General features: G+C 34.8%; 2 protein-coding genes across 2 annotated transcripts in view; one reads left to right on the forward strand and one right to left on the reverse strand.

Moving 5' to 3' along the window:
• LOC113813083 (tRNA methyltransferase 10 homolog A) overlaps positions 1 to 6509 on the forward strand; it is a 7667-nt gene extending 1158 nt beyond the window's left edge. Inside the window, exon 2 of the mRNA XM_027365019.2 lies at positions 5137 to 6509. Within this exon, the coding sequence (XP_027220820.2) occupies positions 5154 to 6164 (1011 nt within the window). The 5' untranslated portion in view covers positions 5137 to 5153 and the 3' untranslated portion in view covers positions 6165 to 6509. The remainder of the gene's footprint in view (positions 1 to 5136) is intronic.
• A 2620-nt stretch (positions 6510 to 9129) lies between these two features.
• Positions 9130 to 12500, reverse strand: part of Rpt5 (26S proteasome regulatory subunit Rpt5) — a 4156-nt gene continuing 785 nt past the window's right edge. The window contains exons 2-7 of the mRNA XM_027365018.2: positions 11660 to 11863; positions 10997 to 11360; positions 10576 to 10803; positions 10222 to 10328; positions 9893 to 10120; positions 9130 to 9632 (exon numbers count right to left, since the gene is read on the reverse strand). Coding sequence (XP_027220819.2) covers positions 9522 to 9632; positions 9893 to 10120; positions 10222 to 10328; positions 10576 to 10803; positions 10997 to 11360; positions 11660 to 11863 — 1242 coding nt within the window. The 3' untranslated portion in view covers positions 9130 to 9521. The remainder of the gene's footprint in view (positions 9633 to 9892; positions 10121 to 10221; positions 10329 to 10575; positions 10804 to 10996; positions 11361 to 11659; positions 11864 to 12500) is intronic.

The following is a 12500-nucleotide window of genomic DNA, read 5'->3' on the forward strand; positions in this document are numbered from 1 at the left end:
TAGGTTAGGTTATAGGTTAGGTTAGGTTAGGTTATAGGTTAGGTTATAGGTTAGGTTAGGTTAGGTTAGGTTATAGGTTAGGTTAGGTTATAGGTTAGGTTAGGTTAGGTTATAGGTTAGGTTATAGGTTAGGTTAGGTTAGGTTATAGGTTAGGTTAGGTTAGGTTATAGGTTAGGTTAGGTTAGGTTAGGTTATAGGTTAGGTTATAGGTTAGGTTAGGTTAGGTTTTAGGTTAGGTTTGGTTATAGGTTAAGTTAGGTTATAGGTTAGTTTATAGGTTAGGTTAGGTTATAGGTTGTTATAGTTATAGGTTAGGCTAGGTTATAGGTTAGGTTAGGTTATAGGTTAGGTTATAGGTTAGGTTAGGTTATAGGTTAGGTTAGGTTATAGGTTAGGTTAGGTTAGGTTATAGTTTAGGTTAGCTTAGGTTAGGTTATAGGCTAGGGTAGGTTAGGTTATAGGTTAGGGTAGGTTAGGATATAGTTTACGTTAGGATATAGTTTAGGTTAGGTTAGGTTATAGGTTAGGTTAGGTTATAGTTTAGGTTAGGTTAGGTTACGTTAGGTTAGGTTATAGGTTAGGTTAGGTTAGGTTAGGTTAGGTTAGGTTATAGGTTAGGTTAGGTTAGGTTGGGTTATAGGTTAGGTTAGGTTAGGTTATAGGTTAGGTTAGGTTAGGTTAGGTTAAGTTATGGGTTAGGTTAGGTTAGGTTAGGTTATAGGTTGGGTTAGGTTATAGGTTAGGTTAGGTTCTAGGTTAGGTTAGGTTAGGTTATAGGTTGGGTTAGGTTATAGGTTGGGTTAGGTTATAGGTTGGGTTAGGTTATAGGTTAGGTTAGGTTATAGGTTGGGTTAGGTTAGGTTAGGTTAGGTTAGTTTATAGATTAGATTAGGTTAGGTTAGGTTAGGTTATAGGTTGGGTTAGGTTATAGGTTAGGTTAGGTTCTAGGTTAGGTTAGGTTAGGTTATAGGTTGGGTTAGGTTATAGGTTAGGTTAGGTTAGGTTATAGGTTGGGTTAGGTTATAGGTTAGGTTAGGTTATAGGTTGGGTTAGGTTATAGGTTGGGTTATAGGTTAGGTTAGGTTAGGTTATAGTTTAGGTTAGGTTAGGTTATAGGTTGGGTTAGGTTAGGTTGGGTTATATGTTAGGTTAGGTTAGAAGTTATGTTAGGTTAGGTTAGAGGTTATGTTAGGTTAGGTTATAGGTTAAGTTAGGTTAGGTTAGGTTATAGGTTAGGTTAGGTTATAGGTTAGGTTAGGTTAGAGGTTAGATTAGGTTAGGTTAGGTTATAGGTTAGGTTAGGTTTTAGGTTAGGTTAGGTTTTAGGTTAGGTTGGGTTATAGGTTAGGTTAGGTTAGGTTATAGTTTAGGTTAGGTTAGGTTATAGGTTGGGTTAGGTTAGGTTAGGTTATATGTTAGGTTAGGTTAGAAGTTATGTTAGGTTAGGTTAGAGGTTATGTTAGGTTAGGTTATAGGTTAAGTTAGGTTAGGTTAGGTTATAGGTTAGGTTAGGTTAGAGGTTATTTTAGGTTAGGTTAGGTTGTAGGTTAGGTTAGGTTAGGTTATAGTCTAGGTTAGGTTATAGGTTAGGTTAGGTTATAGGTTGGGTTAGGTTATAGGTTGGGTTAGGTTAGGTTAGGTTATAGGTTAGGTTAGGTTAGGTTAGGTTGTAGGTTAGGTTAGGTTATAGTCTAGGTTAGGTTATATATATATATATATATATATATATATATATATATATATATATATATATATATATATAGGTAGGTAAGGTTAACCTATAACCTAACCTAACCTATAACCTAACTTAACCTAATCTATAACCTAACCTAACCTAACCTATAACCTAACCAAACCTAACCTAACCTATAACCTAACCTAACCTAACCTAACCTAACCTAACCTAACCTAACCTAACCTAACCTATAACCTAACCTAACCTATAACCTAACCTAACCTAACCTAACCTAACCTATAACCTAACCTATAACCTAACCTAACCTAACCTAACCTATAACCTAACTTAACCTAATCTATAACCTAACCTAACCTAACCTAACCTAACCTAACCTAACCTATAACCCATAACCCAACCCAACCTAACCTAACCTATGACCTAACCTAACCAAAAATATAACCTAACCTAACCTAAAACCCAACCTAACCTAACCTATAACCTAACCTAACCAAAAATATAACCTAACCTAACCTATAACCTAACCTAACCTAGCCTAACCTATAACCTAACCTAACCTAACCTATAACCTAACCTAACCTAGCCTATAACCTAACCTATAACCTAACCTATAACCTAACCTATAACCTAACATAACCTAACCTAACCTAACCTATAACCTAACCTAACCTTACTTTTAACCTAACCTAACCTATAACCTAACCTAACCTAACCTATAACCTAACCTAACCTAACCTATAACCTAACCTAACCTAACCTATCCTATAACCTAACCTAACCTAACCTATCCTATAACCTAACCTAACCTAACTTTTAACCTAACCTATAACCTAACCTAACCTAACCTATAACCTAACCTAACCTAACCTAATCTAATCTATAACCTAACCTAACCTATAACCTAACCTAACCTAACCTAACCTAACCTATAACCTAACCTAACCTAACCTAACCTAACCTAACCTAACCTAACCTAACCTAACCTAACCTAACCTAACCTAACCTATAACCTAACCTAACCTAACCTAACCTAACCTAACCTAACCTAACCTAACCTAACCTAACCTAACCTAACCTAACCTAACCTAACCTATAACCTATAACCTATAACCTAACCTAACCTAACCTAACCTAACCTAACCTAACCTATAACCTAACCTAACCTAACCTATATCCTAACCTAACCTAACCTATGACCTAACCTAACCAAAAATATAAACTAACCTAACCTAACCAATAACCTAACCTAACCAAAAATATAACCTAACCTAACCTATAACCCAACCTAACCTAACCTGACCTATAACCTATCCTATAACCTAACCTAACCTATCCTATAACCTAACCTAACCTATAACCTAACTTAACCTATCCTAACCTATAACATAAGCTAACTTATAACCTAACCTAACCTAACCTAACCTAACCTATCCTATAACCTAACCTAACCTATCCTATAACCTAACCTAACCTAACCTATAACCTAACCTAACCTAACCTAACCTATCCTATAACCTAACCTAACCTATCCTATAACCTAACTTAACCTAACCTATAACCTAACCTAACCTAACCTAACCTAATCTAATCTATAAACTAACCTAACCTATCCTATAACCTAACCTAACCTAACCTAACCTAACCTATAACCTAACCAAACCTAACCAAACTTAACCTAACAAAACCTAACCAAACCTAACCTAACCTAACCCTAACCTAACCTAACCTAACCTATAACCTAACCTAACCTAACCTATAACCTAACCTAACCTAACCTATAACCTAACCTAACCTAACCTAACCTAACCTAACCTAACCTAACCTAACCTATAACCTAACCTAACCTAACCTAACCTATAACCTAACCTAACCTAACCTAACCTATAACCTAACCTAACCTAACCTAACCTATAAACTAACCTAACCTAACCTAACCTATAACCTAACCTAACCTAACCTAACCAATAACCTAACCTAACCTGACCTATAACCTAACCTAACCTAACCTATAACCTAACCTAACCTATAACCTAACCTAACCTAACCTAACCTAACCTAACCTATAACCTAACCTAACCTAACCTAACCTAACCTATAACCTAACTTAACCTATAACCTAACCTAACCTAACCAATAACCTAACCTAACCTAACCTAACCTAACCTATAACCTAACCTAACCTAACCTAACCTATAAGCTAACCTAACCTAACCTATAAGCTAACCTAACCTAACCTATAACCTAACCTAACCTAACCTATAACCTAACCTAACCTAACCAATAACCTAACCTATAACCTAACCTAACCTAACCTATAATCTAACCTAACCTAACCTATAACCTTACCTATAACCTAACCTAACCAAACCAATAACCTAACCTAACCTAACCTAACCTATAACCTATAACCTAACCAAACCAATAACCTAACCTATCCTATAACCTAATCTAACCTAAAACCTAACCTAACCTAACCTAAAACCTAACCTAACCTAACCTATAACCTAACCTAACCTAACCTAACCTATAACCTAACCTAACCTAACCTATAACCTAACCTATAACCTAACCTAACCTAACCTAACCTAACCTATAACCTAACCTAACCTAACCTAACCTATAACCTAACCTAACCTAACCTAACCTATAACCTAACCTAACCTAACCTATAACCTAACCTAACCTAACCTATAACCTAACCTAACCTAACCAATAACCTAACCTAACCTATAACCTAACCTAACCTAACCTATAACCTAACCTAACCTATAACCTAACCTAACCTAATACTGTAATGATAACAGTAATTATAATGAAACTTATATTGATATTAATAATGATAATGATATTTGTGTGATGATAATGATAATGATAATGTCAATAGTAATAATAATGATGTGAACTAGAATTTACATTCCAAATTCTAAATTCTGAGTTTAGCTTGTTCATAGTTATTCATAAATAACTATTCCAGTTTGTCTATATTTATCTTGTAAGCAGTATACAGTTATGTATATTATGCGTAAGATAATTGATAACAAGTATGATATTTTGAGTAGCCGCTCAAATTATGATATTGATTTATTGATAACAAGACACCCTTTATATATGCACAATCCACTGTGTTTTGTGTTATTTTGTGCAAAGATGGATGAAGCACGTGAAGCCATTCATCTATAAGCAACATTAATTAAACAAAGCTACAGTGGATGATGTATGCAATCAATGCCAGTGTTAATATTTGAGAACTTGATAAGGAAGACATTTAAACTTTTTTTTTTCTACTTATTGTATTGTGTTGCATGCGTCTCTATTGTAATAGTTGATAATGAGGGCATTTAAAGTTTCTTTTTTTTTCTATTTATTGTGCTATTGTTGCATGCTTCTCTATTGTAAGTGTTTGAATGCATTATTTCAGAAAGCATTTCTTGTGTTTCAGGTTAATTCGCCAGCACAATGGAGTCGACAGAGGTTATCAACGGTGTTCATAAAGAGGATACACTTCTTGACAACAGACCTCCCTCAGTTGAAGAAAACAGCAACATGAACAACAACGACGACAACAAGCCTTCACCCGATCCGGAGCAAAGTGCCAATGGAGGAGAAACTCAGACTTTATCCAAAAGACAGCAGAAGAAGCTTTTGAGAAGACAGAAGTGGAACGACACAAAAGTGGAGAGAAGAAAGAGGGAGCGGGAGAAGCTGAAAAAGAGATTGGTGGAGAAGAGGGCGGCCGGAGAGCCCTGCGGCAACATCAGGAAGAAGTTGAAGCAGATGACCATGGCGAGTAGTTCGTGTAAGCAGCGGGTTGTTGTCGACATGTCCTTTGATGACCTCATGATTGAGAAGCATTTGTCTCAGTGCGTTAAACAAGTTAGCCGTTGTTATAGTGCCAACCGGAGAGTCAGTAGCCCTATGCAACTCTATGTTACAAGCTTTGAGGGGAAATGTGCAGAGGTCATGTCCAAACAGAATGGCTATGAACATTGGGATGTGTACTTTAAAAAGGAGAATTATTTGGATCTTTTCCCCAAAGAAGACATAATATACCTCACAAGTGAATCAAGGAATGTGATTACGTCAGTGGATGAAAACAAAGTGTATGTCATTGGAGGCTTGGTGGACCACAATGTGCATAAAGGGTTGTGTCTAAGATTGGCTGAAGAGAAAGGTATTGCTCACGGGAGGCTTCCAATAGACGAATTCATTGAGATGAAGACGAGAAAAGTCTTGACCATCGATCACGTGTTCCGCATTATACTAGGAGTCACGGAAGGGGGTTCGTGGAAGGAATCTTTCCTGAAGACTATCCCGGCAAGGAAGGGGGCAGTCGGCAAGGATGAGGAAAATGACTGTGAAGATTCCGAATTGGAAAAGGATGCGACTAACAATTCAGACGACAAGAGCGAAGACAACCCTTCAGAGAGCAGAGAGCCTGTATGCGAAGGTGATCCTGAGAAGAGCTGATACTGATTAGCTTAGGCTGTTTATTGTTACTGGAATTATATTTTATGCTTCTTCTCTTTGTTGTTTTTATTCTCTTTTTAAATTAAATTCACATCAGGTTTATATGTAAACCTTGTAATCACCTGGAATTTATGACTTATCAGATTGATGAGAATATTAAATGGGTGTTTGTGAGCTGTGACCAAAATCCCATGCGTTGGGTATTTTTATTATATGTAATTTTAGCTCAAAGCAAAGAAGAAAATTTGAAGAAAGTTTATCACTTTTAGTCCAAGCACACATAGGCCTATATGCCATGATAAAACTGTATCAGAAATCCAATAATTATATAAAGGATTAAAGAATTCTGTTTTATTATTACCAGCATCTTTTACTGAAGTATAAGCATTTCCCGTAATATATAAGGAGTATGTTCCATTATAATAGATTCCTCAAATTACTAACTTAAATCTGCTATGATTTCTTTCATTAAGGAATCAGTTGAGAGAATGCTTCACAGCTAAATAAAAGCCCTTTGTAAATGTTCATATTATTCTCAATGTCTTTGGTTCTGATATCAAAATAAAAAGAACATAACCTACAAATGCAATAAGATCCTTGTGAGTTATTTTCTATATAGAAAATAGAGAATGTATAATTTTTCTCTATGTTTTGCTGAATAAGATATACAAATGAATTTGAATTGTTCCACAAATAATATAATTTCAGCAGATTTTGTCCTAAAATTAGATCCCTGAGCAGATAAATATCAACAGACATAAATGCACTCATTTTGATATTAGCCAAATGGAGTCATAACTGCAATATGGAGCTGAGAATGAACTGCTGCCATATATGCACTATACCACTGGGAATTATGGAAGCTACAGCATTCAACGTGTTTGCAGTCTCTAGCTTTCGTTCCTGGCTCTTTCTCCCTGCTGTACCACCAACCTCATATGATCTACAAATTCTCACTTTGGCTGATTGTCCTTAGCCGAATTTTTTTCATAGATTTTGAGAATGACCTGAATTGCAGGGTAGTCCATCACACGGAAAAGCTGTAAAGGGCCTTTGCAGCAGCCTTCACAGGTCCACATCCCTGCAGCCTTCTCATTACTGTTTATCATGGTAGCAACAGCCCCTAAAATCTTAAGAACTGCAACAGGATGACAGAATGCAATTCTAGAAAAAAAAAGTATAAAAAAGTTTGTGCATTGATATATCCATGAAACGCACCCTGTAAGCTAATTAATATTTGTGGATGGGTTTATGCAACATAATACAGGCTAATACTAAAACAGAAATAAGACAATCCCATTTCTAAGAAACTCTTACATAAAAAATTAAGATTCTACTGATAATGCTTGCAATGATAGATAATAAATTTGCATTATGTGGATACTTCTCCATATGCTGATGAGCCATGAATCCATGTCAGTGCAAAATATGATGTCTTCCTTCTATACTTCTAATGCAGTAATAGATGTCATTATTGTTATTAAGAAAAAAAAAAAAAAAAAAGTTTAAATCTATGTAACATTTGGACACAAGAAATATATCAAAGTTATTACATGATATAGAATACTTAGTGATGCACATAAAAAAGTATTTAACTTTTGCCAAAAATACATATTGTTTAACACTGGTACTATTAGTTCTATCATGAAAAACAATTATTTAAAATGTGTTATCTCAAAAAAAACAACTATATATATATATATATATATATATATATATATATATATATATATATATATATACATATACATAGATATACATACATATATTTATGTATTTTTATATATATATATATATATATATATATATATATATATATATATATATATATATATACATATATATATATATATATACATACATTATATATATATATATATATATATATATATATATATATATATATATATATATATATATATACATACATTATATATATATATATATATATATATATATATATATATATATATATATATATATGAATATATATTTATGAATATATACACACACACACATATATATATATATATATATATATACATATATAATTATATATATATATATATCTATATATACATATATATATAAATACAGAAATATATGTATGTATATCTATGTGTATATGTATATATGTATTTATATGTTTTATATATGTATATATGTACATATGAATAAATATGTACATATATACATATACACATAGATATACATACATATATTTATGTATTTATATATATAATATATATATATATATATATATATATATATATATATATATATGTATATATATATATATATATATATATATATATATATATAATATATATATATATATATATATATATATATATATATATATATATATATATATATATATATATATATATATATAATATATATCTAATATATATATATATATATATATATATATATATATATATATATAATCACTTAATCATTAAATGAAAAGGGTTTAATTAATCATGTAATGTACTTTGCCTGAAAACAGCATTATATTTCAATTTCAATTCCGTTCTGGTACTTGGAACTTTTAAGTAAAACAGTTCATACAAGTATGTGAATTAAGACAATATGGAATAATGAAATTAATCTTAAATTATGAAAGTTTAGTTTAAACAGCAATGGACCAATTTCTTCCTGAAATCCTTTACGAACCATGTAAATTTGAATAGGTAGGTGCATATTAGTTCATGGAGTGTCAATTTTAATACTAAAATAGTTTGAAGCAATTTGACAATGATCATATTCCAAACTATAAAGGACAGATCAACAGAAACTTATTCATTTTCTTTATGAAACAAACAGACTTCATTTCACATTTCTCAAAAAACGATCTTCTCTACATGGAGATTAATCTTCATTAATAACACCGACGACTCAAGAAATTTTAGGAATTTCAGAGACCACCAGGAACACACAGCTTATGGACAAAAAAATGATCTTTCTCGTTTTACATATTTTTTATTACAAGTTGAAACACCAGGAACGACAGAATTTCATCATGTCCCTCTGTAATATGCATATTGCTCTACAAAATAAATATTTATTGAAGGGGGAAAAAATTGACATATAATATTTAAATTTTCTCCTTTTTCACATACACACCATTGGGGATGCAGAAAGTAGCAAACTTCTCTTGCTCAACCATATAAAGTAGATAGAAAGAGAGAAAAAGAAAGAAAAAAAAAAGAAATGACATCAACCAGTACAGAAAATGAAAAAAATGTAAAATATAATATGAAATACAAAATATGAAAAATTGCCCAGAATTTTAAATATACTGATTACATTACAGAAATTCCTATACAAGGAGCATCATTACATTGAATGAAATTAAGCATAATAATTGAGATTGGCTTTCTTCTTGGCTTGGACTTCCATGATGGCGTCCATGAAGTCCTCGTGGGTCACCGTCGTCGCTTGTCTTCGTAGGGCGATCATACCCTGGGGGAGGGAGAGAAAAAGTCGGCTCATGAGCATCGTCTATTGATGAGGATTTGTGGAGAGAGAGAGAGAGAGAGAGAGAGAGAGAGAGAGAGAGAGAGAGAGAGAGGGAGAGAGAGAGAAGGGAGAGAGAGAGAAGAGAGAGAGAGAGAAAGAGAAGAGAGAGAGAGACAGAGAGGAGAGAGAGAGAGAAGAGAGAGAAGAGAGAGAGATAAATCCAATAATTTCTCACATGTAGCTACAGACAGGGCACTACTTACTGCTTCCACACACACAGCCTTGCACTGAGCACCATTGAAGTCATCTGTTGACCTGGCCAGCTCCTCGAAGTTCACACAGGAGGAAATATTCATTTTGCGCGAGTGGATCTGCATGATGCGGGCACGGGCTTCCTCATTGGGGTGGGGGAACTCGATCTTCCTGTCCAGACGACCAGATCTCAGCAAGGCAGGATCCAGGATGTCGACACGATTGGTAGCAGCAATGACCTGACCAACATAAACAGTCATATGAGAGTTAGAAAGAAAAATACGTACATAGATTAGGCGTGTAATAATGAGTATAATTACCGGATAACCACCACACTCACCTTGATGTCTGTTGTTGATGAGAAACCATCGAGCTGATTCAACAATTCCAACATAGTTCTCTGTACTTCTCGATCACCAGCCTTTTCACTGTCAAATCTTTTGGTACCTGTCAAAAGAAATAAAAAATGAAGTACAAAATAATTGGTAATGACAAAATAGCAACTTACAGAAGCATTCAATCTCCAGACAAAAATTACATTACATCTACACCAAAAAGATCTTTAATGTCCATATAAGGTGAATACTACGACCCAAGTTATAACTCGATTACAACTCAGAACAAGTTTCCAAAATATATAATACAAATCAAACTGACAACATGGCACATCCTACCCAGCAGAAGCAGCACTCACCAATGGCATCCAATTCATCAATGAAAATAATAGCCGGGGCCTTCTCCTTGGCCAGAGCAAAGGCATCTCGAACCAGCTTGGCACCGTCACCAATGAACATCTGCACCAGCTGTGGACCGGCCAGCTTCAGGAAGGTGGACTTTGTCTGGGCAGCGCAGGCACGGGCCAAGAGCGTCTTTCCAGTGCCAGGAGGGCCATAGAGCAGCACTCCCTTTGGTGGCTGGATACCTGAAAACCACAAATTACCATTTATTTTTATGACAAAGTATAAACTTTTGGGCTTTTTTTTTCTTTATTCACCTTAAAGAGAAAGTTTCCTTGTGATATTTCAAATAACAGGAGATAAAAGTTCTGTAATGAAATTCATCTTCAAGATAATATACATATTTTCATTCCGTATTCCAAACAGTATATTTCATACCTAGATTCTCAAAACGCTCCTTGTGTGTGACGGGCAAGACGACAGCCTCAATAAGCTCCTGGATCTGCTTGTCCAAACCACCGATGTCGCTGTACTGTTCGGTGGGCCTCTCGTCGACCTCCATGGCCTTTACTCGGGAATCGTACTCTGCCGGGAGCGTCTCCAGAATCAGGTACGAGTCTTTGTTGACACCCACAAGGTCACCTGGCTTGAGGGTGTCGGCATCGACCAGGCCAATGACAGGCAGGAAGTAAGTCTGTCTGGTGGAGGTCTTGATGACGGCACACTTGCCCTTCCGCTGTGAGTCCAGGTCGACGTTGGCTCCGTCTTCCTCGCCATATTCGTTGGGGTCTACATCTAAAATCTAAGGGAGGAGTACATATAGCATTAATAATTATAAATTAAGCTTCAAAGTCGTTTTAGTCTGTTGCCTGCTTTTTCTCATTCATGTGTCCAATCTCATGTCTATCAATCCACAAATGATCTGTATACACTATGAAATCATTCCACAATAAAAAAATCTAGCAACCTGAGTGGTGTGAAAAAAATACCCCCCCCCCAAAAAAAAAAAAAAAAAAAAAAAAATTAAAATCAAAGTGTATGCACCATGTAGTTTTGTATATCAAGCTTAATAATCGAATAAGGCAAATGACATCAACTTACCTCAATAACGTTTGACACAAGGTAGGGTAGCGTCTTGTTAACTTTAATCTTCTCAGTGTTTTCTCTGATCTTGTCGCGCTGACTCTGGATCTCGTGTGATATTCTTGTGAGTTCTAACCGCATGATGCGAATCTCATTCTCCAGCAGCCTCGTCCTTGATACCACATCATCAGCTGACATGGATGACACTTCACGCATGGCAGGCTACAAAGACAGAAAAAAAAAGTAAGGCAACTGGGCTTTTCCCATTACATGTAGCTTATTCTAGCAAGACACTCCTTGTAAACCTCCCTGGTAATCTGCTGTCAAATAAAGACTCATTCCACGTCTTATTGGTATAGTTTCTGCTTCACAGAGCCATAGGGTCTATAATGTCCATAATGGACAAAATGATAAAAAATACGAATCCTCAAGTCAATCATACATAAGTGTTGCAACACGTAATACTTTGGTTTACATGTAGACAGTGACTGCATCAAAGTTGGGAAAATCTAATGACACTCATTGAGATAGGAAAAACTACAGTCACTGACACATGAAATGAGCTGTATTGGCAAATAACTGTAACAGAAATGAAGTAAAGAGACTGAAATGAATGCCATATGGAGCATAAGTTCACATCAGTTGGGTTGGGATCCAAGGAAATAGAGAAATAGAGAAATACAGCGATCAGATAGGGTTTGCAGCTACAGCTCCTTTGTCAGGAAGGTTTTGGGTTCATACGACAATGTCTGTAGATTCCCCGGAGAAACGGGAACACGAGAAAAAAGATATTCCCATATATTACACCATAACTTAAATAAATCAAAATAAAGAATAATAATTCCCAGGTAAGTCAGCC

The sequence above is a fragment of the Penaeus vannamei genome, chromosome 19 (assembly GCF_042767895.1).
Source record: "Penaeus vannamei isolate JL-2024 chromosome 19, ASM4276789v1, whole genome shotgun sequence".
NCBI classification, from domain to species: domain Eukaryota; kingdom Metazoa; phylum Arthropoda; class Malacostraca; order Decapoda; family Penaeidae; genus Penaeus; species Penaeus vannamei.